Source organism: Kockovaella imperatae, assembly GCF_002102565.1.
Source record: "Kockovaella imperatae strain NRRL Y-17943 chromosome Unknown BD324scaffold_4, whole genome shotgun sequence".
Classification (NCBI taxonomy): Eukaryota; Fungi; Basidiomycota; class Tremellomycetes; order Tremellales; family Cuniculitremaceae; genus Kockovaella; species Kockovaella imperatae.
In genome coordinates this window covers 1087988-1111909 of record NW_019028944.1, presented here as the reverse complement: position 1 = coordinate 1111909, position 23922 = coordinate 1087988, and the positions used below count along the sequence as shown (strand labels likewise).

Here is a 23922-nt window from a genome sequence, read left to right as displayed (position 1 = left end):
GCAGTTCATAGCAAAGCGGGCCCGGAAGGATATATGTCCTGTACGGGACGGCTTCCACACGACGACACGCTCCGCTATGGAAGCCGAATCAAGTAAGGGTCATTTCAGAAATCAACGATTGCCCCACTGAACCACAGAATCACAGACCCAGGTAACCACGCTGTAGCGGAGCTCAGGAGTTTGATGTCTAGAGAGACAGCCAAGGCTAAGCTTAGACGGTTAGCCGTGAGTCAAGTCCTTCGATTCAGAATCTTCGACCGATGTGCGTCACCTAGCTGAGCTTCGATGTCAGACTTGCCAAGGACAGCAAATCCAATTCAATCCTATCTGCCCATCGACCACCCTCACCCAATGCAAGAGCGTTCGCTTAAACTGTACAAAGGTTGGCAAAATTTCGCGTATGAGATCATGAGCTGCGACTGAAGCTCGACAGGCACACTACGAGCCCATCATACGACCCTGGACAGATATCTCTTTGGGCTACTGCTCGTGAGTCTGAATGCCTCTTCAACCGAGCTTAGGTCTGACGTTTCTGGGCATAAGATACCTTAATCTATGCTATGGCGAGCCAATGTTCACCAAAAACCCCTCTCTCGGAGACGGAAGTGCGCCAAGAGGAGGTACCAAGGAATGCAGGTGGGCCTGATGACCTATATCCATCCGTGTTGACATTTACACTTACCAACCAGATACATGCATTTCCACGTTGTGCCGTCCGATCGGGAGCAGACCGAGGTCACCTCCACTCCTTACAACGCTCCACTACCCCTCGCAGTCCGTCGCCGTTTGCTGGCTGACCAGTCTGGAGATCTGACGGAGGCTGCCCTTCGGGCCCAGTGGATCAATTGCGACATTCGATCGTTTGACTATTCTGTTCTTGGACAGTGAGTCTGAGCTTGCTCGTTTCGCGGGGGATCGACTGATGAGATCTGCGCAGGTTCCAGGTCATAGTAGCTGATCCACCGTGGGTGAGTTACGACTCAGCAAGAAGGTCATGATCGAGCTTTGCTCATCCTCTTGACCCTACCGCCAACAGGACATACACATGTCGGCGAGTCCTATTCCCCCTTGAATCATCAATGCCTGGCTGAATTATACCTCAACAGCTCCCATATGGTACTATGACAGACGATGAGATGCGCCGAATGCCCCTCTCATCTCTCCAGCCAGACTGGGGTATCCTCTGTCTCTGGGTCACAGGTCGAGCAATGGAACTGGGCCGAGAATTATTCTCTGTGTGGGGCTACAAGCGGGTCGACGAGCTTGTATGGGTCAAGATCAATCAGCTCCAGAGGCTTATTAGGACTGGACGGACGGGTCACTGGCTGAAGTGAGCGCCGCTTCCGTCCGAAACTGACCCTGCTCGCAGTCATACGTGTGAACACCTATTGATCGCTGTCAAGCTGCCTAGTGATCATCCTCGGGACGCTCCTATCCCTTGGGATACGGATCATCGTCTCAGGGCTCTTCGAAGAGGAATAGACACCGATGTTGTCGTAGCTGAAGTCAGGTGAGTCCCCCGCTAACTACTCACAAGATCAGCGGATACTGAAGGCACCTCAGAGAGACTAGCCGGAAGCCTGATGAGGTTTATGGAGTAATCGAGCGGTGAGTATGGCACGTACTGTCCCATCCAAACTGCTGAGATTCTCCAGACTTGCGCCACACGGTCGGAAGCTAGGTACGGAAGAGGGACTTTAGAAACGGTATATTGATTCCGTTTTCAGAGCTCTTTGGCAGGAGACATAACATTCGGCCGGGGTGAGTGTTCACTCTGCTCCCTTGCTCCGAGATTGACTTTATGTGCGTAGCTGGTTGACGCTAGGTAATCAGCGTGAGTCGGAAAATATTCGGCTGCTTCGGACTCGAGGCTGATCTAGCTCTTTATCAGTCGGGGACACCACGGTCACAGAGCAAGATCTGCATGATCGGCTTAGAGACAAGTAAGCGATTCTGAAATTTAGATCATCACCGTTGACCTGGATCAATTTACAGATACCCTCAACTACCCATCATATTGGCCGACTAAGGTACAATCAATGTGCATACAACGAATGGAACATGCCTTCTACAAGATTTGTGATATGCTTATAACATACAAATGTGCTTTGTATTAATGACGATGTATCAATCATGATATTGCCATGCCTTTCAGAGGCTTCTCAAGCCCATCTATCTGGCTCGCTGACTTGGAGACATCCCGACGCAGCCGCTCATACTTTGGTATCATGCGCTGCCCGTCTGGAAGCACAGAAGTCTCGTCTTGCGATTGTTTCTGTCGGATACCAGTCAGAGACTGCATCACCGGTGGATTGTTGAACTCACCAAAGCCGATCTATCCAACCCAGCCTCGAGGCCCTGCAGCAAAGCACAAGCTTTCTGCGACCAAATCAGAGATCAGGCTCGTGAGGCGTCTGCTTGACTCACGCAAATCGTGTTCGATGACATGTACCCGCATCGAGCGCATGATTCTGTGCACTGTCAGATCCTGTGGCTGTCATAGCGATTCGAGCTCACGAAGAGGCTTCATCCCCTTTACGACAGCTTGTTCAAGCTTGAACGTCTCGCCAGAATGGATGATATCAATGATAGCGCTGGGTCGGATAGCTTCCAGGTCTTTCAGAAACACCCTAGCATGCCCACGATACGCTGTGTTCCGATGGGTTAAGCTGACTTCATGCTTTTGGATGGTTTAGGCTCACCATCCGGTGAGTAGATACACTCGGTGGAGAAGTATGTCAATTTCTTGAAGTAGGCATACCTGTTTGCGATAACGATGAGCTTCCTCAAAGACGAACCGGCGAAGCTCACATGACAATCTCCTTTTCGTAGGCATACTTGAAAGGCTTTGATCGTCTCATTGTATCTTCCGATCGAGTAGTGACGGCGGTACATCTGCCAAGACGAGCGATATCACCGCGCATGACTGAAGGAGGGTGTCCTCAGCTATGAATACCAACGGTGGTGCAGGTATCCAGGCAGAAATATGCCATGAGTCCCACTCACTATTCATCAGGACCGTTTCCGCGATGTCGTCGGCATTATGACCGGTGACGATATGATCAATGTCCAACTGTGCTGCCCCTCGATCCAATGCTTGCCGTCTGAAAACACCACAAAATGTACCTGTAGGCATGTAAGCTAGTACGCCAACACGAGCGCTGCCGGTTACTACGCACAGTTGTTCTTCTTCCCCACCTGCTGAACAATACGATCCATAGTCCATCCATACAACTCATCATATGATAAGATCTTCAAAGGGAGTCCGTACTCGACTTGATTCTGCTTGACGGTCTGAGAGAGGAGCACTCAGCTAGGTACGACATTAATCGCAGATCAAGTTCACCTCGAGGGAGTCATCGCGATACCCAGTGATGCCTTCATCGATGGAGAGCAGAAAAAGATCCAGACCATAGTCGTATCGCTGATTCAAGAGACTCAGGACGTGAGCCAGAACTGTCGAGTCTGCCATTGCTATCAGTCACAACGAGTCGCATGGGGAGAGCCGCTTACGCACCCTTCCCTCCACTGGCCCCGATGGCTACCCTCTCACCACGCTTGAAAATCCCTTGTCCATCATCCCCCTGTATGATGGTATTGTGGACTTCAGTCTCAAATACGGTGAAAAAGCATTCTTTGCAAACTTGCTGCCCTGTCTTTGGACGCTTTACGAGCGCTCTTGCTGTCTCACACAGTGAGCATGGCGTAGGAGGCATGATCCTGCCAGCTAGTGATAGCTTGATGAGACCGGACATTGACCAAAATATTTTGCAGGCGGCATGCTACAAACGGGCGGCATACGCCGCCGTTGTTCGTTCGCGCGGGTGGCAAATTGAGAATGCATATGTATTGTGGCTATGCAGGAAGCGAGGCAAATATGTAGCGTACACAAGCGCTCAGACAGTGTCATTCCGTCCTGAACCCACGGAGGGTGGACCTGCGTAATCAGGCGCACCACAAGTCACTGTGAGGCCGTAATGCTCGCCCGTTTGCCCCCCAAGGTAATCGGCCCTATTGAAAATATAGATTGCGTGATGGAGTCCGCCAGTCAGAGTTCCGGCAATAGAGCACTATGGATACGAGCTGTCAGCAATCACTTCGAGGGTCTGGTCGAGCTTCCATGGACTTACATGAGGCTTCGCATCGATCGCTTCGATGTACAGGTCGAATTCGGTTCCATCGTAAACACAATCAGGCTTAACAACATAGATGTAATTCACGCCGTTGACAAGGATACCTCCATAATTCTCCTCGGAGACCATGTTCCCTACTGCTAGCGTACAATTCTCATGTGCCAAAGCGACTGTGGCGAACGAGCCGAGAAGGAGAATCAGAGCGTTCGAGATGGAAATCATGCTGTTACTTGCTGGCAGGTGCGAGGAAAAGCAGCAAGAGATAAGACTTCATGTCCCTATTTATCTTGTGTGTTTTCAGATGCCAGCAATCTCCTCCCCCTTGAGATCCCCCCTCGCCTTCACCTCCTTTGTAAAAACAGACTCATCTCCATGAAATCCCGAGTGGGGTCGGGAGATGAGATTACAATGAGATCAAAGGAGGTCAACGGAGAGGATGGCGGGACAAGTCACAGATGTCGGTCGCCAGGGAGAGATTGCACTTGATTAGATTTGTGTAGGCTTAGGTGCTTGTGTCATTAACGGTCCACAAAATAGTACAGAATCAAAGGCTCGATCATGCTGTGAGGGAACGGAACCAAACATTCGGATCCGAAAGCCCCGGAGCTCACCGTAAGAGATGGACTTGGGAGTTCATCATCAATCTGCAAATGTGTTGTCTATGAGCTACCCAGCTTGACACTCTGTCCAAGAAGGTTGCTATCCATGTAAGGGGGGCCTTGAGCCGGATAGGTCTGTCCCTGACACATGCAGGCCAAATGCGACCTGCCTCACTATCGGATATTCGGCGAATCATTAACCCGCAGTAACCGGAGTCCCGCTTCGACGTCATTCATTCCTTGAACTCGAAATAGATAACTGCCTCTTCTGCCTGAAGCAATGCTTTATTAGTCTCCGACCTCGGCATGTTCATTGTACGCTAAGCTTTTGGACACGGGGGAATTCCACCCCCTCTCCTTATGAGCTTCCGTCATGTGTTCGGAAGATATATCGGTGCCCTCCCATGCAGCGGGTGAAGTGTCGTGCTTAAACATCATCTTGCTCAGTTTTCCATTCACTGACCGCCAGGGATGAGGCTCGTTATATCGTACATTCGAGCGCTGCTGATCGGTGCTGTTGCATGCGCAGCAGCTTCAAGCCAAGTACCTTTTAAGACTTTCACACCTTCAGATGAACTCAAATCGACCAATTTGACCGACCTGGTCCAGTGGGATGGCTATTCGCTTTTCGTTAAAGGCCAAAGGATCTTCATTTACAGCGGGGAATTCCACGGTAGGTCGATCGAACGCTTCGTCTGAGATCGCTCAGCCTCACGCCTCTAGCCTTCCGACTCATCGTACCTGATCTTTGGCTCGATGTATTTCAGCGGATCAAAGCCCTCGGTTTCAATGCGATCTCCACCTATACTTTCTGGGGAATGGTCAATCCCTCAGAAGGCGTCTTCGATTACGATGATTTTCGAGATCTTGGACCGTTCCTAGACGCAGCCAATCAAGCTGGGCTCTTTGTCGTTGTAAGACCTGGACCGTACATTGTGAGCCCATCAAGGATTGAGCTTTTCTGAGCCCGTCAGAACGCGGAAGTCTCGGCTGGAGGCTTCCCTGGTTGGGTCACCGCCCTACCGAATTTCGTTGCGCGAACGGACAATGGACCATACACCGAAGCTTACACGCCCTATTGGAGCGGAATCGGCGATGTAATTGCAAAATACCAGATTACACAAGGAGGTCCAGTTATTGGCGTACAGATTGAGAACGGCAGGTCGGACGCCTGTGCTAGACCCACTAACTCGTCGCAGAAATCAGCAATGCCAACTTGACGTATATTGAAAACCTCGAGAAGCTCATGCGGGACGCCGGTATCGTCGTTCCCTTCACCTTCAATGATGTGAGCAATGAGAACGATAGATTTTTACTGAAAGGCAAGGTCTCCGTCGGCGGATATGAGCTGGTTTTCCCTCCAGGAAACGTCGACATTGGTACATAGGGATATAAGCGCCAGTGTAGCTAACAATGGCTCAGCGGGGGTCGATAGCTACCCTCAGAATTCGGACTGTGCATACCCTGAGCTATGGGCACCTGTCGGAACCTATTATCGTCCAGTGGGTAATCGTATATATCACTGCTGACTGCAGTACCTCATCAATTCGTCGGGGGTGGAAGGAGAGCCATTCTATATCCCAGAATTTCAAGCCGGCTGGATACCGACCTTGAGCACTGGAGGCTACCCTAACTGCTTCGGACTCTTTGGATCGGCCTTTGAAAGGGTCTTCTATCTGAACAATTTGGCTCAAGGTGAGAACGAACCCAAGTAGCAGGGATTGACCGCGAGGCATCAAAATGCAAAGCATTTATATGGTCTATGGAGGCACGAACTTTGGGCACACTGCGTTCCCGCGTGAGCCGGTAAACCAGAGTGAAGCTCATTCTTACATTCAGCTGGACTCACGTCTTACGACTACTGGGCACCAATCAGCGAGGATCGATCCTTCCCGGACAAGTACTACGAGCTCAAGGTATGCACCTTGACTTATCTTGGCTCATCGGTCACAGCTCATCAGCCATTTCATTCGATCCTCGCGAGATCTGCCAAAGACTTGGATCACAGCATCCAGCAATGATACGTTCACCTCTGCTCCAGGTGAAATTCAGGTAGACGCTCTCGTCAATCCCGACAGTCACGCTGGGTTCTGGGTAGTCCGCCATGCGAATTCAAGCACAATGGCTGTCACGTCCTTCACTCTCGATACAGTCGACTGGCAGGGCAATGCCACTTTACCTGTCACCTTGAATGGGAGGGTGAGCGACAATCTCTACAGCAGCAATGCTGACGAACGAGGATTCCCGAGTGGTCGTCACCAATTACTGTTGGGGAGCCTCTTGCATCTCTCACTCATCATCTGCCATCCTGACTTCGACTACAATGGGCGATGTGGACTACTTGATTGTCTATGGTGCGCCTGATCAGCCATACCAGATCGCATTCCCAGACACACACTGCGTCATCAATCAGACCACTGGCTCGACTCAAGTCTCTTCGAGCGTCAGCCAAGGTCGAACCGTCATGACTTACAATTTGACTGCCGGTGATCATAGCATCGTCCAAGTGACCGGCGGTACGCGTACGGTCATGATACACATTCTCGATACGATGGTAGCCAACTTTGCTTGGGAGACATTGGTTGTAGGAACAGGAGACTATGGTAGTCATTACCTCATTGGAAGCAACGAGACCGTTCTGATATTTGGACCGTAAGCTGGCCTAGTCGCTTCTAAGCTGACGGAAGATACTTCATGCGATGGGCCTGGTCAGACGGCAACACTCTGAATCTTCAGGGAGATGTCAATGGTACAGACACCGTCGTCTTTGCCTGCGACCCCAAATATACCGCCTTCACTTGGAACGATGTGACTGTCACGCCTAACAGGACTAGCGACACGACTTGGTCCGTGAGCATTCCAGGTCCTGCTTCGACCCCGGTTGCCCCAAATATCAGCAGCTGGGTTTGGAAGGACTCTCTGCCTGAGATCGAGTATGGATACGATGACTCAGACTGGACCGTCTGCAATTTGACTTCCACAACCAATAAAAATCAGCCTTACTTTAACGGCAAGTATATATTGTACGGGCAGGAGTATGGCTTCTCAGTCGGCGCCACGCTATATCGAGGAACATTCTCAGGAGGTTCATGGGCTGGGCTTGAGCTTTCCGTTTCCGCTGGATATTTTGGAGCAGCTGCTATTTGGGTGAGGCCTGATCCGCCTGCGCCTGAGCTCACACCCCAGGTGAACGGAAAATACACAACGTCTGCGTTTGTGCCGGGTGACGGAAACAACGAGAGTGGGTCGCTTCCTAAGCAGCGCTGATGACTCAGATGTCAATGTGACTGTGAATTTTGACAGTGTCTCCCTCAGCGACGGAACCAACTACATTGTAAGTCTGCTCAAGCGACTGAGCTGAAGTGCAGACCGTCGTCATCGCAAACACCGGACTGGAGGAGGATGGTGGGGAGGATACTCAGTCTCCTCGGGGCATTCGTGGCTATGAACTCATGGCCTCTGGTTCTCAGTCATCAGATGGATCGGAGATGGCTTGGAAGATGCAAGGAAATCAAGGTGGAAACGTCAACTTCCCCGACAAGGTCAGGACTATCTACAATGTCGGCGGGTTCTTCGGCGAGAGACAAGGCTGGTATCTCCCAGGATTCAACGGTTCCGACTGGTCAATGGGTGGACCGAGTGGGGAAGGCAATGGATCCCTAACTGCACCCGGTGTCAGGTTCTACAAGGCTTCAGTGAACGTGGATTACCCTGAAGGACTTGATATTCATTATAGGTCAGCCAGATACATGGCTAGGTCGTTGACAACGCAGTTTCAAGTTCCCAAATATCACTGGAGACTACCGAGCTCAACTTTTCGTCAATGGCTGGCAATTTGGACGGAGGTTTGGTGACATTTCTCGTGAGTTCCAGGCGGCCGGCCGCCGCGAGGCTTTGACTGAGAATTTCAGCCACGCAATTGATCTTCCCTGTGCCGCCCGGAGTGCTCGTTCAGGGTACGAACGAGCTCGCGATGTCTCTCTTTGCTTTCAATGATACCCAGTCCGCATTCTCTATCGGAGGACAGCTGGAGCTCGTTGTGGATCCTAGCGTGACGACGAGCGTCCTCAGTCTTTCGAATATCACTATCAACTCGCCGACCTACGACGAGGTTTATGGCGGGTCTGCTTGAGACGTGTCAGAAGATCGAGATCCATGATCTATAATCAAATGTCTTGAGAGATCGTCCGTAGCAACTGATGCGCGGCCAGCCTAAAAAAGAATGCATGATGAATTTGCTGGGATGACCTCTGACCGAAGAGCCACTCCGAGCTGCCACACTCGCGACGCGTAAACGAATTCCCCAAAGACGGCCGGCCAAAAGCCAGCCAGCGTCAGTGGGAGACATAGTCTCTCATGTGCTATACCCAAAGCATTTGACATCATGCACAACACTGCTGCTGTCGATGTCTGAGAGAGCAGAACCCCGGCTCTCACCAGGCGGATCAGAAAGCTGATGCATCGCAGTCACGTCATCACGCATCCTTCCTCATCACCTGACTTTCGTACTTTCTGACTGCCGCACACAGTCCAGTCCAGTACCCGATGCAATGGACAGCAGCGCTTGGGGATATGATCTCGATACTCAGCGCCCATGCTCTCTCTCTTCGGGCCCCATTCGAGGATGTCCCAAGGATGGCAAGGCGCATAGATGTGTGTGAGTGTGTGGTCCCACTGACAACTTCACTTCGCACAGGCCACCACCACCCACCACCTCATGGTCCCTTTGAGACGGGACCTTAAAATCCCAAACAGGTATCCTGACACATCTCTCTATTCTCCATTGAAACGCGTTCTTCATGGATGGACTCAGCAGCTTCTTCTTCTTCTTCTCGAGAACGGTGATAGCGCTACGAGGTGGATCTTCGACTGACAGACTTTGCCAAAAGCCATACTGCCGGATACCCTTACGATTCGCACACTCAAACATTCCTCCCGCCATCAGGCACGAGCTACCTACCGTGTCCAAATCATACTGCTAGGCTCACATCTCACCAAGTGCCCGAATACACCGCCTGCTCACACCCTCAATTAATCGCTTCATCATCAATATTTAGGCGTGCTCAGGTCAGATCGACCGTCAAAGCACCACCAGATGATCCCGGCGCCAAACGAGGACGGGAGCGCTTCCAGCGGTTCCCTTGGTCTTGTTCATCCTTCTCTGCCCCCTAAGCCCATCGCGACCGCTCAATCTACGAGGTCGGTGTCCTATGAAGATGCAGTATCGAGATCATGGATCAGCGATACTCCCCCTCGTTTCGACTCGACACCTTGGTCCTTTTTTCCGATCTCTCAAACTCCGTCAGCCTCCCTGATGAACAAGGATGCTTCCCACAATGTACCAACCGGTTTTTCATATACTGGCAATCGGGGCCGCAAGGGAGGACGCTCAGTCAATGACATTCCAAGGAGATCGAAGCGGACCGGAGGGCCACCTAAAGCAATTCTCGGAGGCGTAGGAGGGAAAACTTTCGACGAGATGATGGTGGAGAAAGCGAACGGCAAGACCCAAGCCAGGCGCTCGAGTCCAGGACTCGTGCACGTCGGCTCACAGGATAGGCTCGACAAGCCTTCAGCGGGATACACCGATATTTCCGGTGTGAGAGTGTCGAGTGACACAGCCGCTGAACCGTTGCGCCTAACAACGGATTACAATGGGACTGTATCGGAAAGAGCCAGAAGAAATAAACTTGTTTCGAACCGTCGCAAGGGGTCAGTTGCATCAACTACGGATTCAGAGGAGGGCTCGTCAGCCAAGTATGCGACCAAGGACACCCAGCAACTCGTCCATGCTGCCAATTCAGACGCCACTCCATCATGGCGAGGAAAGGAGGTCCTGGTCCGTCTTCCAAGAGAGGTAAGTGTCGGCTATAAGACAGCAAGCTGACTGTCGCCAGGATGGATGGGTTAGTCTCTTCTCCCGCGCTGAGGAAGTCAAAAGTCGGCGTGAATCGGCCGAAGGAGAGAACAAATTGCGCCAGGTGGAGAAGGCAGTAGATCAGGAATCTACCAGTGCCTCAACTCTTCTAGTCCCCTCACAACAATCCTCTGTTGAAACTGGCACCGGTGAAATGCCTCGCCATGAGGTTATTTCGAAGGGAAGATTCGGAAACAGTGCCTATCTCAAGCGGTCGCTCGGTGGAATCTTGAAAGAAGGGACCTTGAAGACAACACCGTCAAGGACGCAGCGCCGGGCTGTTTCGGACCTCTTCCCAGCCCAAAATATGGAACCAGACGAACCTGAAAAGCTTGGCAGTCTGGAGGACACGACTGCTTCAGGCAATGGCCAGCAGACGTCTCCTACCTTCCAAGGATCCCATTTTGAAGACATCTCGCTCTCGTCCATGACCACTAGCAGAGACGGGCCGACGGATAGGGCGGGTAGAGTCCAGCTCAGCGACGGAGAGCGAACACCCCGACTGATTGGCAAACCTGAGAGCCTCATAGGAGAGGCAGGCTCCCAATCCCTAACTTACAACAGTGATTTGCTTACGATCATCCCTGCGAAGCCTCGAAGGAGGGGAACTCTTGACCTGCAATTATCCGAAAAGGTCTCATCGCCGGCTAGGGACGGTTCAACCTCTCAACATGAGGCTCACCATCAGGATTCAAAGCAGTCTGGCGGCTTGCACACCTCCGCAGCAGCATATCATTCTAGTCCTTTGGGGAAAGATTTGTCAGCACACCCGCTCCATCCCTCCTCTGCAGGAACTTCAACGGAGGCAACTCGGGAGCCGGCCGGCGAACAGAAGCAGATCATCAGTTTGAGAGCCAACGCACCGATTTGGGCGCCTATGGCCCAGTCTCGATCCATCTCAGTCGGATCATCCAAAACTTCCGGGCTGTCCGACCTAGAATCGGATGGAGGCAATTCTATCGGAACGAGCGAGACAGATATTCTGTCGCCCATCAAGCAGCCTACACTCATACCTCCACCAAAGCTCAGACCCACTGCCGACCCATTTGTGCCTGTATTCGCCACCGAGACGAACATGGTCTCAACCGCTCACCCAGTAGAAGCATCGAAGCGCCTAGTGTACGGATCCGAAGGGGATACGACTGACAATCCTGTAAGCCTTCGACCTCTTGTGACTGCCTTTGCTCCTGCCTATGCAAGCGGGGACTACAGACAGAGGGAGGGAGGCCAAGCACGACTACTTGGTTCTTCTGGCGCTGAAGGCAATGGCAGACTCGTTCCCGACACCTTCCGGTTCGTGCCCAAATTACGCCCGACGGCGGCTGCCTTCACGCCTTCGAGCTTTGGGCAAAAGCAATCGGCCGTTGTGGATTCGCAGATTTCGCCGGCAGCAACCTCAAGCCAAAGATCATTGGCCAGGAGCAGTTGTACGGGTGCAACGTCTCCTCGAAAGGATTCCCCAAACGAGGATCGCCCTGTCCATCCGCAAGACTCACCCGCAGCACTGGTGCATCAGCTATACGCAACAAATCCTGAACTGGAAGAGATTCTCATCAGGACTGGACCCGGCTCGGTCATGGACGGAGGGGATAGCGTTGACCTTAGCGGCCTTTTCTTCCGTACCCCACAGAAGTCGCCAGAAATGGAGGCCGTCGAGTTAGTGGATGAAGTCAAGCGACAATCGGATGAGGTCGGAAGTGCAGATTCTGGATCACGCGAAGTGAGTTCATTCATGCCCTCGATCCGTCCCATGCAGGACCTGACAGATGTTCCAGATAACGCGTCGAGGGAGACTGCATGGTGCCCACAGATCAAGCTCGGAGAGATCTCACGAGAACTCCTACTTACCGCTTGCAATCGCCACGATGCCCCGCAATGCGGCAGATTTCGAGGTGACTCAGATCCCAGTTCATCGATCTCAGCCGGTCGCTTCGCCTCTTATCTCCGCGCGGACGTCGGAGGCTGGCCCAGCTTGGCAACTTGCTCGTGATGCGCGCTCTGCTGATTGCTTGCCAAAGCCGTCTCTTCCCACAAATGCTAAGAGCCAGATGCATTCTCGCATCGAGCCCAAAGAAGATGGTGCTGTATCTACCGGTGCCTCTGTTACCTCAAATTGGCCTCTGGCAGTTTCGCCTCACGAGCGTCGCCGGACCAGCGTCGCCACGTCTATTGGCAATGACACTTTTGAAACCGCAGAAGGAAGCCCTTTGCTCCCCTCTCGCTCCATATCGCGCGCTACTGTCGTGCCAGAAATGCGTGACTCCCCTTCTGATATGACTCCGTTCGAGCAGCCTGCCCCTGACACCTATGCCCGCAATCCATCACCTCGGCCTTCAATACTGATCAACGGCAAAGGCAAAGATCGACAATTCAGGGAGTGGATCTTCCCTCTTCATGGCCCGAGACCCTCAATCTCTCGTAGACACACGGCACCGACGGACTTGCCACTGAAGGTCTCGGATCAGCATCATGATGAGACTCTAGGTCCAGCAATAGCCTCGACTTCTTTTGACGAACGAATAGAGACCTTATGGAACCACACAGCTCCTCGCAGGGCAATATCCCCAGCATCCGACCCGGGCGTTCTGGGAACGGGCGAAGATACTGCATACCCTTCATCAAGCAGAGAAAGAGAAGCATCCATCGAATTCCCGATGAGGACGCCGAACAAGGTTCTGAGGGTGATCAACGAGGTTGATCATCACCCAATCGGAGCTTTACATCTTCCAGCCACAACAGACAAGTCAGATCCTGAGCGTGTCGAGGTGATGATGGGTGACTGCCCTCGGTGCCAGGTCCCGCCATCACGCGCAGGCGACGAGTCGGTGGGACTGCTAGCTGATCGTGAGGAGGCAATGCCGGAGGAAGGCTGTCATGCCCTCAACAACCTGTCCGCAGTGCCCCAAGGTCTTAACGATGACCTTTTCGATGCTGTTGCAAGAACGCAACTGCCGCCGAGTCTCATGGTTGAGACGAGCGAGGCATCCGCCGCTGCCCAACGTCAACACGATTACGAAGCTCAGGAGATGTTTCAGGCCATGCTCACTGGACAGCATACGATGCTTGAGAAGCTTGCCGAGCTCACCATCAGCAGAGACGAGCTGCTTCTTGTCGTGGAGACTGTACGTCTGGAGCAAGCACAGCTCAAGCATCTTGTTGCAAAACATGCCTCTACCGAGAAAGAGATTGCCGCCCTCAAATCACAACTAGAGGCCTTGCAATCACGGAACGAGGAGCTCGTAACGGCACGTGCGGAGGCTGCAAGCGAAGCGGGAATCCATCAGTCCCGACTTGAGGATGCGAGGCAAGATTGCAATGCCTTACGGGCAGATATGGCACACCAATTGAGCAAGCTAGAGAGTAGCGAGGCGAGAGGTCGGGACCAACGAGCGGAGAACGATGCTTTGCTATCTGACAAACTGGCTGCGGAGCGCGAAAGGGATGCGTTGGGCAAGACTCTGCTGGAAACCCGAGAAGAATTAAGGGAGGTGGCTAATCAGCTGCGCGTCTCGCAGGAGACTACAGAGACTGTGAGTTAGAACGCTAACACGGAGTGGTATTAACTAAACATTGCACAGGTAACGGAAGAACTCACCTCCCTTCAGCGACAAATGAGCGAAAAGGATAAGGCCGTCGCCGACAGTCGAGACGCCGAGCTGGTAGGCCTGCGAAAGCTCACTGAGGACCTACACGAGTCGCTGGCCGCCAAGGTGTCTGCAGTAGCGGAAAGTATCGAAGCCAGCACTGGCAACGGCAAACGTAGCCTGCTAGAAGACGAAAACCTTAATCTACATTCACAGCTGCAAGATCTTCAGACCCGAGTGAGTCAATTGGGACAGGACTGCCGGGGCTAAGCAGGTTCCAGCTGGACGGTGCAATCGACGCAAAACTTGCATTGCAAGTGACCTCGGCGAAGAGCTCGGCAGAATCGGAAGCGAAGCAGCAAATCTTGGATCAGTGTCTCGCAGACGAGGTGAGGAAGGGGTCCCTGGCTGAAGAACGTGTGAAGGCGTTGGAGGGGTCACTGGAAGAATCTAGGCGCGAGCTTGCCGAGGCCAGGAATGTCGCGACGGAACGACAGACCTGGAATCGAATGTCAGAGGCAAGTACATAATGCTTCATCCAGGCTGATTCCTCTTTATTGACCCGAAGCGCGTAGATCCGCCTTCAATCTCTTCATCAAGAGGCTGTGTATTGGCGACAATTCGCACTCGAAGCTGATCGACGAAAATACAAGATTTACATGGCTTCGAAACCATTCCAAAACTCCCCGCCAGATGCTCAGCTCCAAACTCCTGTGGACAAAGGTTCTGGCCCAGAACCGGAAACACCGACTCAGCAACGAAAAGCCGGGGGCCTTGCCTTGAGCCAAGGCATGTCCAGCGCTCTGGATGTGACGCAGACACCTCAGCAAGGCGAGGGACGGTGGTACGGACTGGCTGCTTGAGTATTGGAGAAAAAGCTCTCGTTGGTGACCGAAATGCCCATTCACGAATAATGACCTAGAACGACATGCCACGAATTGCTTGTGTTTAGGACCCCTTTGATGCCCATTGTTATGCATTGAATTATATGTCGATGCGAAACGGAAACCGACAAGACTCGACAAAGTATGATGCTGACCAATGACGTGAACCGGCCGCAGCTTTATTAAAGCAAGGCATCGTGACTCTTGCCTTCGGCCACTAGCCTCGTCCACTCTGCTCGCCACCCGTCCATCTTTGCTTTCATTCCCGGTTGATGCAGGATCTTTCGTATCCACCTCATAAACGCGTCTTCGTCTTCCGCGACAAAGTACGAGCTAAGCAACGACAATATGGATTCGAATGTAGCCCGAGTGTCGGAGAGCAGATCTGCATGAATAGTCAGTCGGGGCAAGCGAAGAGCGTTGACCGACCTTTGAATGCCCAGAGGATGGCGATTGACACGATGACGATGACGTCTCGCCCATCCATCATTAAAGCGTCCCATATACGGAGCTGCTGGGAGAATGGAACTGTATTCACGAAGAGTGTAATGTACCACTTTGTACCCCAGGCAGATGAGCTGATCATGTTGCGTTGCTGGCTTGGTAGTCAGCCCCGGTAGAAACCCCGATCGGACCACTCACAAAGGATTTGTAGACATCAGGCATGAGGTATTCCATTAATCTCTCCTGGACATAGAACGACTCAAGGAGACCCGGGAACCCAGGCGCAAAGATCGAGTGCATCCCGTAGACGTCATGGAGGCGAACGAGAATGGCGTAAACGCGCTGAATCGTATCAGACAAAGTTCCCAAATCCCATGTCCCCGGTGACTCACCTCGGGATCAAAGTAACACAACAATGTCGCTGCTATTGGACCCATACCCTGACAATAGCCACAGGTGTCACAGAGTAGCGAAAAGGAATGTAGGACGTGAAAGAGAGATCTCTGACCAGACCCATAGCGAGTGACGAAGAGTGTGTGCCCGGAGATCGTGCGCGGAACATCAAGATCGATCTGGACGTCGTGGATAGAGGGCAGGTCAATGTTGTGCTGAGGTCCAAGAGAGTCAGCGCTGCCCAAAAAGAGAGTAGAAGCTTCGCCCACTCGATACTCGTCAGCTAAGACTTCTGAGGGGACTGTTGCCCTCCCCTTGCCTTTCCATTTCCGTGTGTTGTCCTCTACTAAGGTCCACCAAGCGGCCATACGCCATCGATCCGGGATGCCCTTGTACACTCGTCCAGGTAACTACGCCAATTGTCAGAAAAACAATCTCAATGCAACTACGAGCCCACCTTGGACCCCTGACCATCCTTCCTCCACTCCCAAGTTTGAATATTGCCACCTTGATCTCTCTTCGAGACCCTCATCATCTGCATCCATTTCCCAACACGTTCGTCTTCTTTCCTTCGGAATCGCTGGCCTTCTTCGTTCTCTGGGCGTGGGCTCGGCGGGGGCCTTGGACCTGGAGCATCGTCGGTCGAAGGTCCGAACGAAGGAGGGGGAGGTTGAACCTTTGTGCCTGGAGGTATGGACGACTTTGAGGGAAGTTTTGGAATCTTTCGGAGTGGAGCAGCTGGGATGAGAGCTATACGAGATTCAGATCGATTGCGTAAAGGCTCGTCCATGAAGCCATATCTTCAATTGACTGTCAGCGTACTATCAGATTCAATATGGGAATGTAACTGACCTGTCAAGACTGCTAAGAAATTGCCTCTCGCTTTGTCCAAAATTGCCGCCTCTCACAGGCATATCGATCGTCACCCGCTTCGCAGCGTTTGGCCCGCCTCTGGTGCGTTCCACACCTGGATCCCAGCCATCTCCATGAACGCCCTCTGCGTCCAGGCGAGCATCTAAGGTGCCCGAGATGAGTGGCTGCATCGGCGGAGTTTGTCGTGACTCACATGTAGATCTAACGTGAAACGATTCGTTCTCTTCCCCAGGATATTGTGAGGATCCGGAGAATGACACAAGACTGGTGTTTGCAGAGGTCGTACCTACACTCGTTGCACTGCCCGTACTCGCACTCAAAGGTTTCAGCCTCGACATGCCGAGCTGGCCCCGGCTGGAGCTGGGTGTTACGCTGAGACTGGTACTCGATGAAGCTGTTTGGTTCGACTCGCGACCCCTGACTGGTCTGGGCCTCTGCGGTACAGACTTATCTGGGGTCAGAGTGATGGGCGGCGTAGGAGGATGTGAGCCATTCGTTTGAGATTCGGATAAGAGTTGAGATTCTCGTGTGCCATGGTCAGAGGTTGCGAGCATTGTAAATACTCCTTCCCAGGACGCAGGTGAGTCCGGAGCCTGGCCTCCGTTGGTTCCACCATCGTCGTCCAATACCTCCACACCTTGCTGCTCGTTCGTGGAAGTTCTGAGAGGAGTCTGAAGAAAAGATTGAGGCGGGCCTCCATTCCCATTGCCATTTGATGTCAAGTCACTCTCTGAGATCCGAGATCGTCCTACAGAGCCAGGTCCATGCTCCTCCGGCGCATCGTCGAAAGCCGATGAAGAGCTCTGCCAGGAGGCTCGATTAGATCCATACAGGTCGAAAATTCCCTCTGCCATGTTTGCGCTATCTACTCTTGACTCTCTGCCTCTTCCAGCACCTCCGGCTTGATTGAGGTGGTTCACTTTGAGCAGATTTGATTTTGCGCTTGCCGAAGTATCGATGGGCGGCGCGAGCGAGACTTCTCTTCGTGGACGAGAGAAGTTGATTGGGTCATGACCACTCTGTACAGATGGACCAGGATCATACGGATCACTCATCCTGCTCGGCGGAGAGCACAGTTGAGGATGCTGGTGAGATCGAGGCACGAAACACGGTCAAAAGGACTACAAAACGTCACTTGCCGCCATTATTTAACCGAAGCGTGGCGTCGAGCTGGCTATTGGAGCATGGATATGCTTTCCGCTCGCAAGCAATGTACAGCACATGTACATGCTACAAGATGATGCACGCTAAGCTTTGAACAATCAATTGGCAGAGCGTTATGACGCCAGACTCCTCCAACCGACCTCTGGACCCTGCTTGCCTTCTTCCTTTCTGATGAGCTCGTGTGGTGGTATGAATTTACTGTCTCGCAGCGTTCCCTCGTCTTCTCCATCTGCCTCATCATCCTCGTCTGCATCGTCTGCGAGGCTCTCGAATACTGCTCCAGGGTCAAGCTTGAACGAAGTGGCCTGTTCCCTTTCTCTGGAGACAGACGCTGATCGGACGATGGAGCCCTTGGCACGTTGTGGTGACCTACTCGATCGGCCAGGATTCGAAGGTGACAAACCGAGCGCATTCGTCTTGCTGATTCCCATCTCTCGCATAGCGACTCGTAGAGGTGGTACCAGGATACCCTCGCGATCTGTGAGACTTGTTTTCCGCTCTCTCGGCGGCAACTCGCCCTGTCGCCGACGTGAGGGGTTCAAGGCAATGGCCACCGGCATCGAGGTGGCAAGCTGACTGATGCTATTATCCGACATGTCATCATCGTTAGCCGAATATTCAGTTGGCCGTCGAATCGAATCGAACATCGATGTCCCCCGCTCCAGATGCCGTTTCCAAGCACTACGATGAGAAGGCGCATCTGCGGCAAATGTCCGGGACAAATTAGCTTCAACCATGTTGCGGGTCCTTGAAAAGGTGCGCGGTGGCTGCGGAGGTGTGGCCGAGACGAGATCATCCGGGTCATCTTGAGGCGCAGAGTCGTCCATATCAAAGTCAAAGACGTAGTCTAGGGTGGATCAGCAGAAGTTTCCTCCGTACCTCACCATCCGCATCCCTTTCGGCAGCCTCTTCTTCTTCCTCAATCTCAAAGACCTCGTCGTCTCGTATGAGCTGTTCAACCTTTGGGTCCTCAAATTTGACAGCTTTTTCTTTGCCCTTGCCCTTTGGAGTCGATTTGTCATCCACTGATGTTTGAGCCTTACTTGGCATACGAGGTGTCGAACCCTGCGTACTGACATCGGGTATATCGAGCATTTCGCGACCCTTTGCCCTGAGACTTCGTCCGCTCTCTTCGTCGATCCAGCTATCCTTGCCTTCCGCCTCTTCATTCTGGGCCTCGTCATACTCCGTTTCGACATAGCGATCCTCCATGCTCATTCCGACTTTGCTCGGTCCGCGAGACGCCATGGCCTCATCCAGGACCGAGAAGACATGCGACATGGCGACGGCTCGAGCATCAGAACCCTTACTATACGTTTTGGAGACGCTGGCAAGTGAGTCGTCGACCGCGTCTGCTACTGGAGCGGGCGGAGTTGCAGCGTATGGATTCGCAGACAGCGAGGCGGATAGGAGAGAAGCTCCAGCGGGATAAGCAGGATTCCGAGCGGCTTCCATCAGAATAGGATTGCTAGGAGTCTGACCGTGTGATTGAGCGGAGAGCGGAGTAGCGGATTTGAAAGACGAGCTACGTCCGGTCCTGGAATCACGACGCTCCTGTCCAAGTGTCTGCGGCGTAGGCGCATCAAGGCTCTTCCTTCGCTCTGGATCTTCAGCCGCTCCAGGTCCAGCCTGATATTTCCCCCAAAGCAGTTCAACTTCCTTCCTGACTTTCTCCTGCGCATTCATCATCTCCCTCGACTTGCTATGGATGTATTCCCTGACCTCGTGCTCAAGTTCATCATGTTTGCGACGAAGGTGGACTACCGCCTTGTCACACAGATCTCTGAGGTGAGGATGTGACGGGATGAAAGGTGGTGGAAGGAAGAACGGATCTGGGACGGGTGGTATGAGGTATTGGGAGGCTTCGGCGTTGGAAGAGACGGGAGCGTAGATGGCGGGGAAATTCGTCTGCGGCGGTCTGCCAAAATTGGAGGAGGTACTCGAGGTCAGGGCAATGCGTAGTTCGGAGAAGGGCAGCCTGTCAAGTCGATCGTTCTCGTCATCAATTAGATCCTTGCCCCACTTCGAGACCTTCAGCTTTAATCAAAGATGAGAAATGAGACCCACTCGTATGCCAGAGGCAAGATCTATCGTGACCCATTCACTAGCAACTGGGGCATCGAACCTCTCCTTCCCAGCTGCCAGGTAGAGGGGGGTCCCGCAAGCCCAGCATTTTCTCCAACATGGAGATAAAGTATCGCTTGAAGGCTTTGAACTAACTCCGGTAGAGTTTCGCCGCTCCTGCTTCAAGTCATCCTGATCCCAAGCTACGTAGGATGCGAGTTTCTAGAGTGCCTATCAGGAAACCTGCATAGACAAGATGACGCATTGAAAGGGACTCACGCTCGTCTCTCCCTCCTCGCCGATCCATATCTGATATCTTGACGATGAGCCCGAGTCATGCTTGGAAGGTACGAGACGTTCCAAAGGAGCTCGACCTTCTACTCTGACATTCAGACAGGAGCAAGTGAATTCAAAGGGTTGAGAATTGGTAGGAAGAGGAGCTTCAGCATCTGGCCGAGGTCCACCAGATACTTCCTCCCCCCGCGACATTCTTGTGACCTTCGATATGGGATGCTGCCAGACCGATTATCAAGCCTCAGGGTACTGCAATGACTGGACAAACGGACGATTGGGGGGATGTCTGGACGAGAGGTGTGAACGAGGTCCCAAGATTCAATTCCGGACCCGGTCGGATTACGGAAAATCAATGCGGCAATACCCGGAAACAAATTGGACACCGAGGACTGGTCTTGAAGCAGCTGTAGACATCTGAACGAGAGAGTACAAGTACACGGACAAAGACCCAGGAAGAGCATAGACTGGCAGGTTCCAAGCTCGCAAAGAAAGACGTGAATGCATGCACCATTTTTTTTGAGGCGTGAATAGCAGACAAAGCTGAGGGGAAAAGAGGAAAAGCGACTTGCCTGCTCTCAATCTTTGACTCCATTCCTCGACCATCGAGAGATCGACCTGGAGTGAGAGCGTGAGAACAAGCCACAATGAAGGGAGAAACAGGGAACGGAAGTATTCTGACTCGAAAGGCAAGAAACCCTGTACTGCAAGCAGGAGCCCAGAAGGTTGATCAACGCCATATCTTCGGTGTTTAGAGATCTGTGAAAATAGTAGCAGGTCGATCACATGTGAGCCTTGAACAACGCTTCAGAGATGAAAGTCGCTTGAAGTTGTCGTCCACCAAAGAATCGTCCTCCCAGACCTTTTGCAGCTGCTTTCGCGTCTCCAAGGTTTTCGAACTCGAGGTACACATCTCCCTGAGCAACCATGTTAGCGGTAGTCCAGCGGTCTCACAGTGACGACTCACTGCAGACATCTTGTCGACCTTGATTCGCCTGAGCTTGCCATATTTAGATTCTACTTCACCCTTGACATCCTCTGCGAGGTCCAGGTCCCAGTTGCGTTCAGTTTCTCTGCGATCTCGTGAGCTAGGGTGTCGAGGACAGGATTGCAGCAAAAGCTCACTCTTCAGGATTGAACATGTTGCTGACAGACAGGAAGAGAGTGGGATTGGAAGAGGATGACTTGCTTCTGGAGACAGAGTCAGAGACGAGGCCATACAAATCAAGGAGTCGGACTCACGGAGCAGGTGTCGAAGACTTTGGAGCAGACAACGATAAATTGACATTCGGTTCTGTCCTGGCAAGCTTGAACATGAGCTGTTGACGTTGCGTGGCATCAAGTCTCGTAGTGTAGCCAGAATCCTCAATTTGCTCCGCGACGTAGGCTCTCTCTTGAACGCTTTGAACGCGGACTGGCGAGCATGAGTATCAGACCCCTCATTGGACACATTGCACTTACTCGTCCGACCCGCAAGCTCGAATCCGTTCATCGCATCGAGCGCCATCTGTGCTGAGCGGAGGTCCTTGAATTGTACATAGGCCGTGCCCTTACTCTCACCCGACTGCAAACAATCGTAAGCAGTGGCGCGTAGCTACGGTGTAGAACTCACAAAGCTGTAATGCAGGTCTACGAATTCAATCTCTCCGAAAGCTTCAAAGACTTGGCCCAGGTCATCCGAAGACAAGCTCGTAGCGAGGTTCGAAACGAACAATCTGTGATAGGGTATAGAAGCATCTTTGTGCGCATCGACTTCAACACCGTGTGGGACTCTCAAACCAGTGCTCAACGGTGGGAATGATTGTTGGTAGGTCGTGGCTGGTCTAGGCACATCGCGAGAAGCGGCAAGACTGAGTGATGTAAGCGATATCTCTTTGCAGGCAACGGCTATATCTCACCTGGTCGCCGTAACTCCTGCAGCGAGAGCGGCCGCAACTTGACCCTGCCGGTTTCGTTCTGCTTCAGTGAGTTGGATGCTGATAGGAATTCCCATGACAACGGTGCCGGAAAGCTAAGCAGTGATCAGCGAAAATCAATGCTGCCGAAAGGGCGAACTCACTGCGAGAGCCCTATTCACAAGCTCAACGGCATCCAGCTCGACATACGCGATACTGCAGTTATCAGCTTCTCTATTCTCACCTCTCACACACCCTTTAGATCGTCGAGAGACTCTATCAGTGACAACGCGAGCGTCTCGTACGGATCCTCTACCCAATTTGTCCTCGAAGAACATGCCCAAGTCTCGGGAAGTCAACCTCGCGGCGAGTTGAGAGACAAAGACAGAACGAGATTCGGAATCTACTTCGTCCAGGAGCTGATTGACGGGATCCTTGGGAGGTGGAGGAGATCTAGGTGGGGGCGGAGCATCGTAAGAAGGAGAATGCCCTCGTCTGGGAGGTGAACGAGGTCGATCTCGAGGAGAGAAGGGAGGCCTTCCATTAGACCCTTGACGCGTTCTGCGTTCTCTTTCTCTTTCGCGATCCATCTGGATGCACATGCGTCAGCACTAGATCAACTCACCGGGGACGCGAAGCTCACCTCCGCAAAGCGCTCGTCACGAGCTCGAGCAGCCTCTCGTCTCTCTTCTTGCATCTCCCTGTCCCTCTTTTCCCTCTCAGCCTCCTTCTCTTCCCTGGTCATTTCTCGAACTGCCAAGGAAGGTCTTTCTCGATCGACATCTCGCGACCGATGGGATCGATGAGACCGGTGAGACTCTCTAGACCTATCTCGCTCCCGGTAACGTGAGTCTCTGCGCTCCTCATCTCGCCCATGACGGTCCCGGGGTTCTCGATCGTCTTCTCTTCGACTGCTGTGTCGATGTCCTCTTTCGTCACCATTCTCTCTCGCCTCTTCCCTCTCTCTGCGTCGTCGACGCCTTTCTTCCCTTTCTTCTTCCGTCTCGTCCTCATGGTGATGCCTCCGTTTCCTCTCTGTCCTCTCGTCGTCTTGATCCACATCTCTATCATCGTCCCTGTGACGATGACGGTGTCGTCTTTCTCCGTTGTAGTGCGCTTCTTCCTCGGCATTCTCATGTCTTCTATGTCTGTGTCGTGAAGATCTTTCTCGGTCCTCTACCTCGTCATCTCGACTTCGTTTGTCGCGTCTCCTTGGAAGCGCAGAGTCAGCTCTGGACATGGCGAACCTTGCCAATGTTCGGACACTCACGAAGTTAGCTCTGGGGTCCTGTCCCTCCCATGATCATTCCCGTTGGATGGTGGTGGAGTGTCTGACATGACGCTCATACGTCTCAATTGTCTTGACTCGATGTCGACAGCTGTGACCGGTCCAAGTCAAGAAGAGGTATTACTTAGCGAAAAAAAGATGAAATGTTCATTCGGGTGAGGACGGAAGCAAATTCTAGGAGGGCGTGCTTGTGGCACCCTTGCTGGACGTAGAGCTTCAAGGGCAGAGCGTCTGGCTGGGCCGAGACATACTAGGCAAGGTCGATGATCGATGAACATAGCATCAGCTGAGAGGCTTGGATCAGAGCAGCTTCTCCAGAATGCCAGTGTCAAGTAATCAGAGTATCGCTGAATCAAATGATGCTCAAATGAATATATATATATCGCCACTTGA

The 23922-nt window shown here is 52.6% G+C and overlaps 11 protein-coding genes across 11 annotated transcripts; 6 read left to right on the top strand and 5 right to left on the bottom strand.

Moving 5' to 3' along the window:
• Nucleotides 1–76: 76 nt before the first annotated feature.
• Nucleotides 77–2125, top strand: BD324DRAFT_645149 (mRNA methyltransferase; the record flags this gene model as incomplete). Its single annotated transcript, XM_022017606.1, has 16 exons — nt 77–92; nt 146–225; nt 293–382; nt 434–489; nt 544–636; nt 690–884; nt 938–968; nt 1037–1051; nt 1107–1330; nt 1370–1510; nt 1564–1608; nt 1656–1681; nt 1728–1761; nt 1812–1834; nt 1892–1943; nt 1996–2125. The coding sequence occupies 16 exons, from the start codon at nt 77–79 to the stop codon at nt 2027–2029; spliced, it is 1155 nt and encodes a 384-aa protein (XP_021872526.1). The 3' UTR covers nt 2030–2125.
• On the bottom strand, nt 2126–3796 carry BD324DRAFT_621542 (putative cytoplasmic tRNA 2-thiolation protein 1). The gene is made up of 10 exons (XM_022015393.1): nt 3518–3796; nt 3347–3465; nt 3180–3294; nt 3007–3126; nt 2812–2926; nt 2703–2761; nt 2518–2649; nt 2428–2471; nt 2326–2379; nt 2126–2275 (listed from the first exon to the last, which is right to left on the bottom strand). Exons 1-10 carry the CDS (start codon nt 3753–3755, stop codon nt 2132–2134), a joined length of 1140 nt encoding a protein of 379 aa, XP_021872525.1. The 5' UTR covers nt 3756–3796; the 3' UTR covers nt 2126–2131.
• A 28-nt stretch (nt 3797–3824) lies between these two features.
• Nucleotides 3825–4671, bottom strand: BD324DRAFT_621538 (hypothetical protein). Its single transcript, XM_022015392.1, has 2 exons — nt 4131–4671; nt 3825–4070 (listed from the first exon to the last, which is right to left on the bottom strand). Exons 1-2 carry the CDS (start codon nt 4353–4355, stop codon nt 3897–3899), a joined length of 399 nt encoding a protein of 132 aa, XP_021872524.1. The 5' UTR covers nt 4356–4671; the 3' UTR covers nt 3825–3896.
• Nucleotides 4672–5162: 491 nt separating this feature from the next.
• Nucleotides 5163–8975, top strand: BD324DRAFT_621529 (glycoside hydrolase superfamily). The gene is made up of 17 exons (XM_022015391.1): nt 5163–5405; nt 5456–5667; nt 5707–5890; nt 5932–6020; nt 6060–6111; nt 6155–6234; nt 6268–6427; nt 6465–6530; nt 6572–6648; nt 6686–6931; nt 6972–7384; nt 7420–7879; nt 7919–7973; nt 8008–8066; nt 8101–8468; nt 8506–8594; nt 8644–8975. Exons 1-17 carry the CDS (start codon nt 5204–5206, stop codon nt 8862–8864), a joined length of 3033 nt encoding a protein of 1010 aa, XP_021872523.1. The 5' UTR covers nt 5163–5203; the 3' UTR covers nt 8865–8975.
• Nucleotides 8976–9078: 103 nt separating this feature from the next.
• BD324DRAFT_369120 (hypothetical protein) lies at nt 9079–9866 on the top strand. Its single transcript, XM_022012602.1, has 3 exons — nt 9079–9385; nt 9429–9573; nt 9622–9866. The coding sequence occupies exons 1-3, from the start codon at nt 9278–9280 to the stop codon at nt 9765–9767; spliced, it is 399 nt and encodes a 132-aa protein (XP_021872522.1). The 5' UTR covers nt 9079–9277; the 3' UTR covers nt 9768–9866.
• BD324DRAFT_369078 (hypothetical protein) lies at nt 9652–12439 on the top strand. The gene is made up of 4 exons (XM_022012601.1): nt 9652–10589; nt 10630–12089; nt 12140–12369; nt 12425–12439. The coding sequence occupies exons 1-3, from the start codon at nt 9828–9830 to the stop codon at nt 12183–12185; spliced, it is 2268 nt and encodes a 755-aa protein (XP_021872521.1). The 5' UTR covers nt 9652–9827; the 3' UTR covers nt 12186–12369; nt 12425–12439.
• On the top strand, nt 12425–14473 carry BD324DRAFT_368924 (hypothetical protein). The gene has a single exon (XM_022012600.1). The coding sequence runs from the start codon at nt 12515–12517 to the stop codon at nt 14186–14188; it is 1674 nt and encodes a 557-aa protein (XP_021872520.1). The 5' UTR covers nt 12425–12514; the 3' UTR covers nt 14189–14473.
• A 255-nt stretch (nt 14474–14728) lies between these two features.
• Nucleotides 14729–15234, top strand: BD324DRAFT_621526 (hypothetical protein). Its single transcript, XM_022015390.1, has 2 exons — nt 14729–14751; nt 14792–15234. The coding sequence occupies exon 2, from the start codon at nt 14893–14895 to the stop codon at nt 15094–15096; it is 204 nt and encodes a 67-aa protein (XP_021872519.1). The 5' UTR covers nt 14729–14751; nt 14792–14892; the 3' UTR covers nt 15097–15234.
• A 65-nt stretch (nt 15235–15299) lies between these two features.
• Nucleotides 15300–17165, bottom strand: BD324DRAFT_577437 (rab-GTPase-TBC domain-domain-containing protein; the record flags this gene model as incomplete). Its single annotated transcript, XM_022013258.1, has 8 exons — nt 15300–15502; nt 15547–15712; nt 15760–15903; nt 15954–16169; nt 16224–16364; nt 16412–16754; nt 16807–16969; nt 17021–17165. 8 exons carry the CDS (start codon nt 17163–17165, stop codon nt 15300–15302), a joined length of 1521 nt encoding a protein of 506 aa, XP_021872518.1.
• A 939-nt stretch (nt 17166–18104) lies between these two features.
• BD324DRAFT_649953 (hypothetical protein) lies at nt 18105–20544 on the bottom strand (the record flags this gene model as incomplete). Its single annotated transcript, XM_022018067.1, has 4 exons — nt 18105–18838; nt 18876–20013; nt 20059–20277; nt 20335–20544. 4 exons carry the CDS (start codon nt 20542–20544, stop codon nt 18105–18107), a joined length of 2301 nt encoding a protein of 766 aa, XP_021872517.1.
• A 292-nt stretch (nt 20545–20836) lies between these two features.
• Nucleotides 20837–23631, bottom strand: BD324DRAFT_621521 (hypothetical protein). Its single transcript, XM_022015389.1, has 11 exons — nt 23512–23631; nt 22885–23452; nt 22497–22831; nt 22406–22457; nt 22245–22357; nt 21959–22196; nt 21808–21910; nt 21589–21760; nt 21472–21537; nt 21314–21419; nt 20837–21263 (listed from the first exon to the last, which is right to left on the bottom strand). The coding sequence occupies exons 1-11, from the start codon at nt 23586–23588 to the stop codon at nt 21129–21131; spliced, it is 1965 nt and encodes a 654-aa protein (XP_021872516.1). The 5' UTR covers nt 23589–23631; the 3' UTR covers nt 20837–21128.
• Nucleotides 23632–23922: the final 291 nt, after the last annotated feature.

Excerpts from the sequence above, each read along its gene's own strand:
- BD324DRAFT_369120 (XM_022012602.1), top strand. The coding sequence starts at position 9,278 with ATGCAATGGACAGCAGCGCTTGGGGATATGATCTCGATACTCAGCGCC. Across the intron at positions 9,386-9,428 it reads GGATGGCAAGGCGCATAGAT|GCCACCACCACCCACCACCT; the intron begins GTGTGTGAGTGT and ends CACTTCGCACAG. Across the intron at positions 9,574-9,621 it reads TCTTCTTCTTCTCGAGAACG|CCATACTGCCGGATACCCTT; the intron begins GTGATAGCGCTA and ends CTTTGCCAAAAG.
- BD324DRAFT_368924 (XM_022012600.1), top strand. The coding sequence starts at position 12,515 with ATGCCCCGCAATGCGGCAGATTTCGAGGTGACTCAGATCCCAGTTCAT.
- BD324DRAFT_621526 (XM_022015390.1), top strand. The coding sequence starts at position 14,893 with ATGGCTTCGAAACCATTCCAAAACTCCCCGCCAGATGCTCAGCTCCAA.
- BD324DRAFT_369078 (XM_022012601.1), top strand. The coding sequence starts at position 9,828 with ATGATCCCGGCGCCAAACGAGGACGGGAGCGCTTCCAGCGGTTCCCTT. Across the intron at positions 10,590-10,629 it reads TGGTCCGTCTTCCAAGAGAG|GATGGATGGGTTAGTCTCTT; the intron begins GTAAGTGTCGGC and ends GACTGTCGCCAG. Across the intron at positions 12,090-12,139 it reads AGCAGTTGTACGGGTGCAAC|ACTCACCCGCAGCACTGGTG; the intron begins GTCTCCTCGAAA and ends TCCATCCGCAAG.
- BD324DRAFT_621542 (XM_022015393.1), bottom strand. The coding sequence starts at position 3,755 with ATGTCCGGTCTCATCAAGCTATCACTAGCTGGCAGGATCATGCCTCCT. Across the intron at positions 3,466-3,517 it reads CGGGGCCAGTGGAGGGAAGG|ACTCGACAGTTCTGGCTCAC; the intron begins GTGCGTAAGCGG and ends TAGCAATGGCAG. Across the intron at positions 2,276-2,325 it reads GGTTGGATAGATCGGCTTTG|AAACAATCGCAAGACGAGAC; the intron begins GTGAGTTCAACA and ends GGTATCCGACAG.
- BD324DRAFT_621529 (XM_022015391.1), top strand. The coding sequence starts at position 5,204 with ATGAGGCTCGTTATATCGTACATTCGAGCGCTGCTGATCGGTGCTGTT. Across the intron at positions 6,932-6,971 it reads CTGTCACCTTGAATGGGAGG|GATTCCCGAGTGGTCGTCAC; the intron begins GTGAGCGACAAT and ends CTGACGAACGAG. Across the intron at positions 8,469-8,505 it reads GGACTTGATATTCATTATAG|TTTCAAGTTCCCAAATATCA; the intron begins GTCAGCCAGATA and ends TTGACAACGCAG.
- BD324DRAFT_621521 (XM_022015389.1), bottom strand. The coding sequence starts at position 23,588 with ATGAGCGTCATGTCAGACACTCCACCACCATCCAACGGGAATGATCAT. Across the intron at positions 22,197-22,244 it reads GCAGGAGTTACGGCGACCAG|TCTTGCCGCTTCTCGCGATG; the intron begins GTGAGATATAGC and ends TACATCACTCAG. Across the intron at positions 21,761-21,807 it reads CGAGCTTGCGGGTCGGACGA|TCCGCGTTCAAAGCGTTCAA; the intron begins GTAAGTGCAATG and ends CATGCTCGCCAG.
- BD324DRAFT_621538 (XM_022015392.1), bottom strand. The coding sequence starts at position 4,355 with ATGATTTCCATCTCGAACGCTCTGATTCTCCTTCTCGGCTCGTTCGCC. Across the intron at positions 4,071-4,130 it reads CGATCGATGCGAAGCCTCAT|TGCTCTATTGCCGGAACTCT; the intron begins GTAAGTCCATGG and ends TCGTATCCATAG.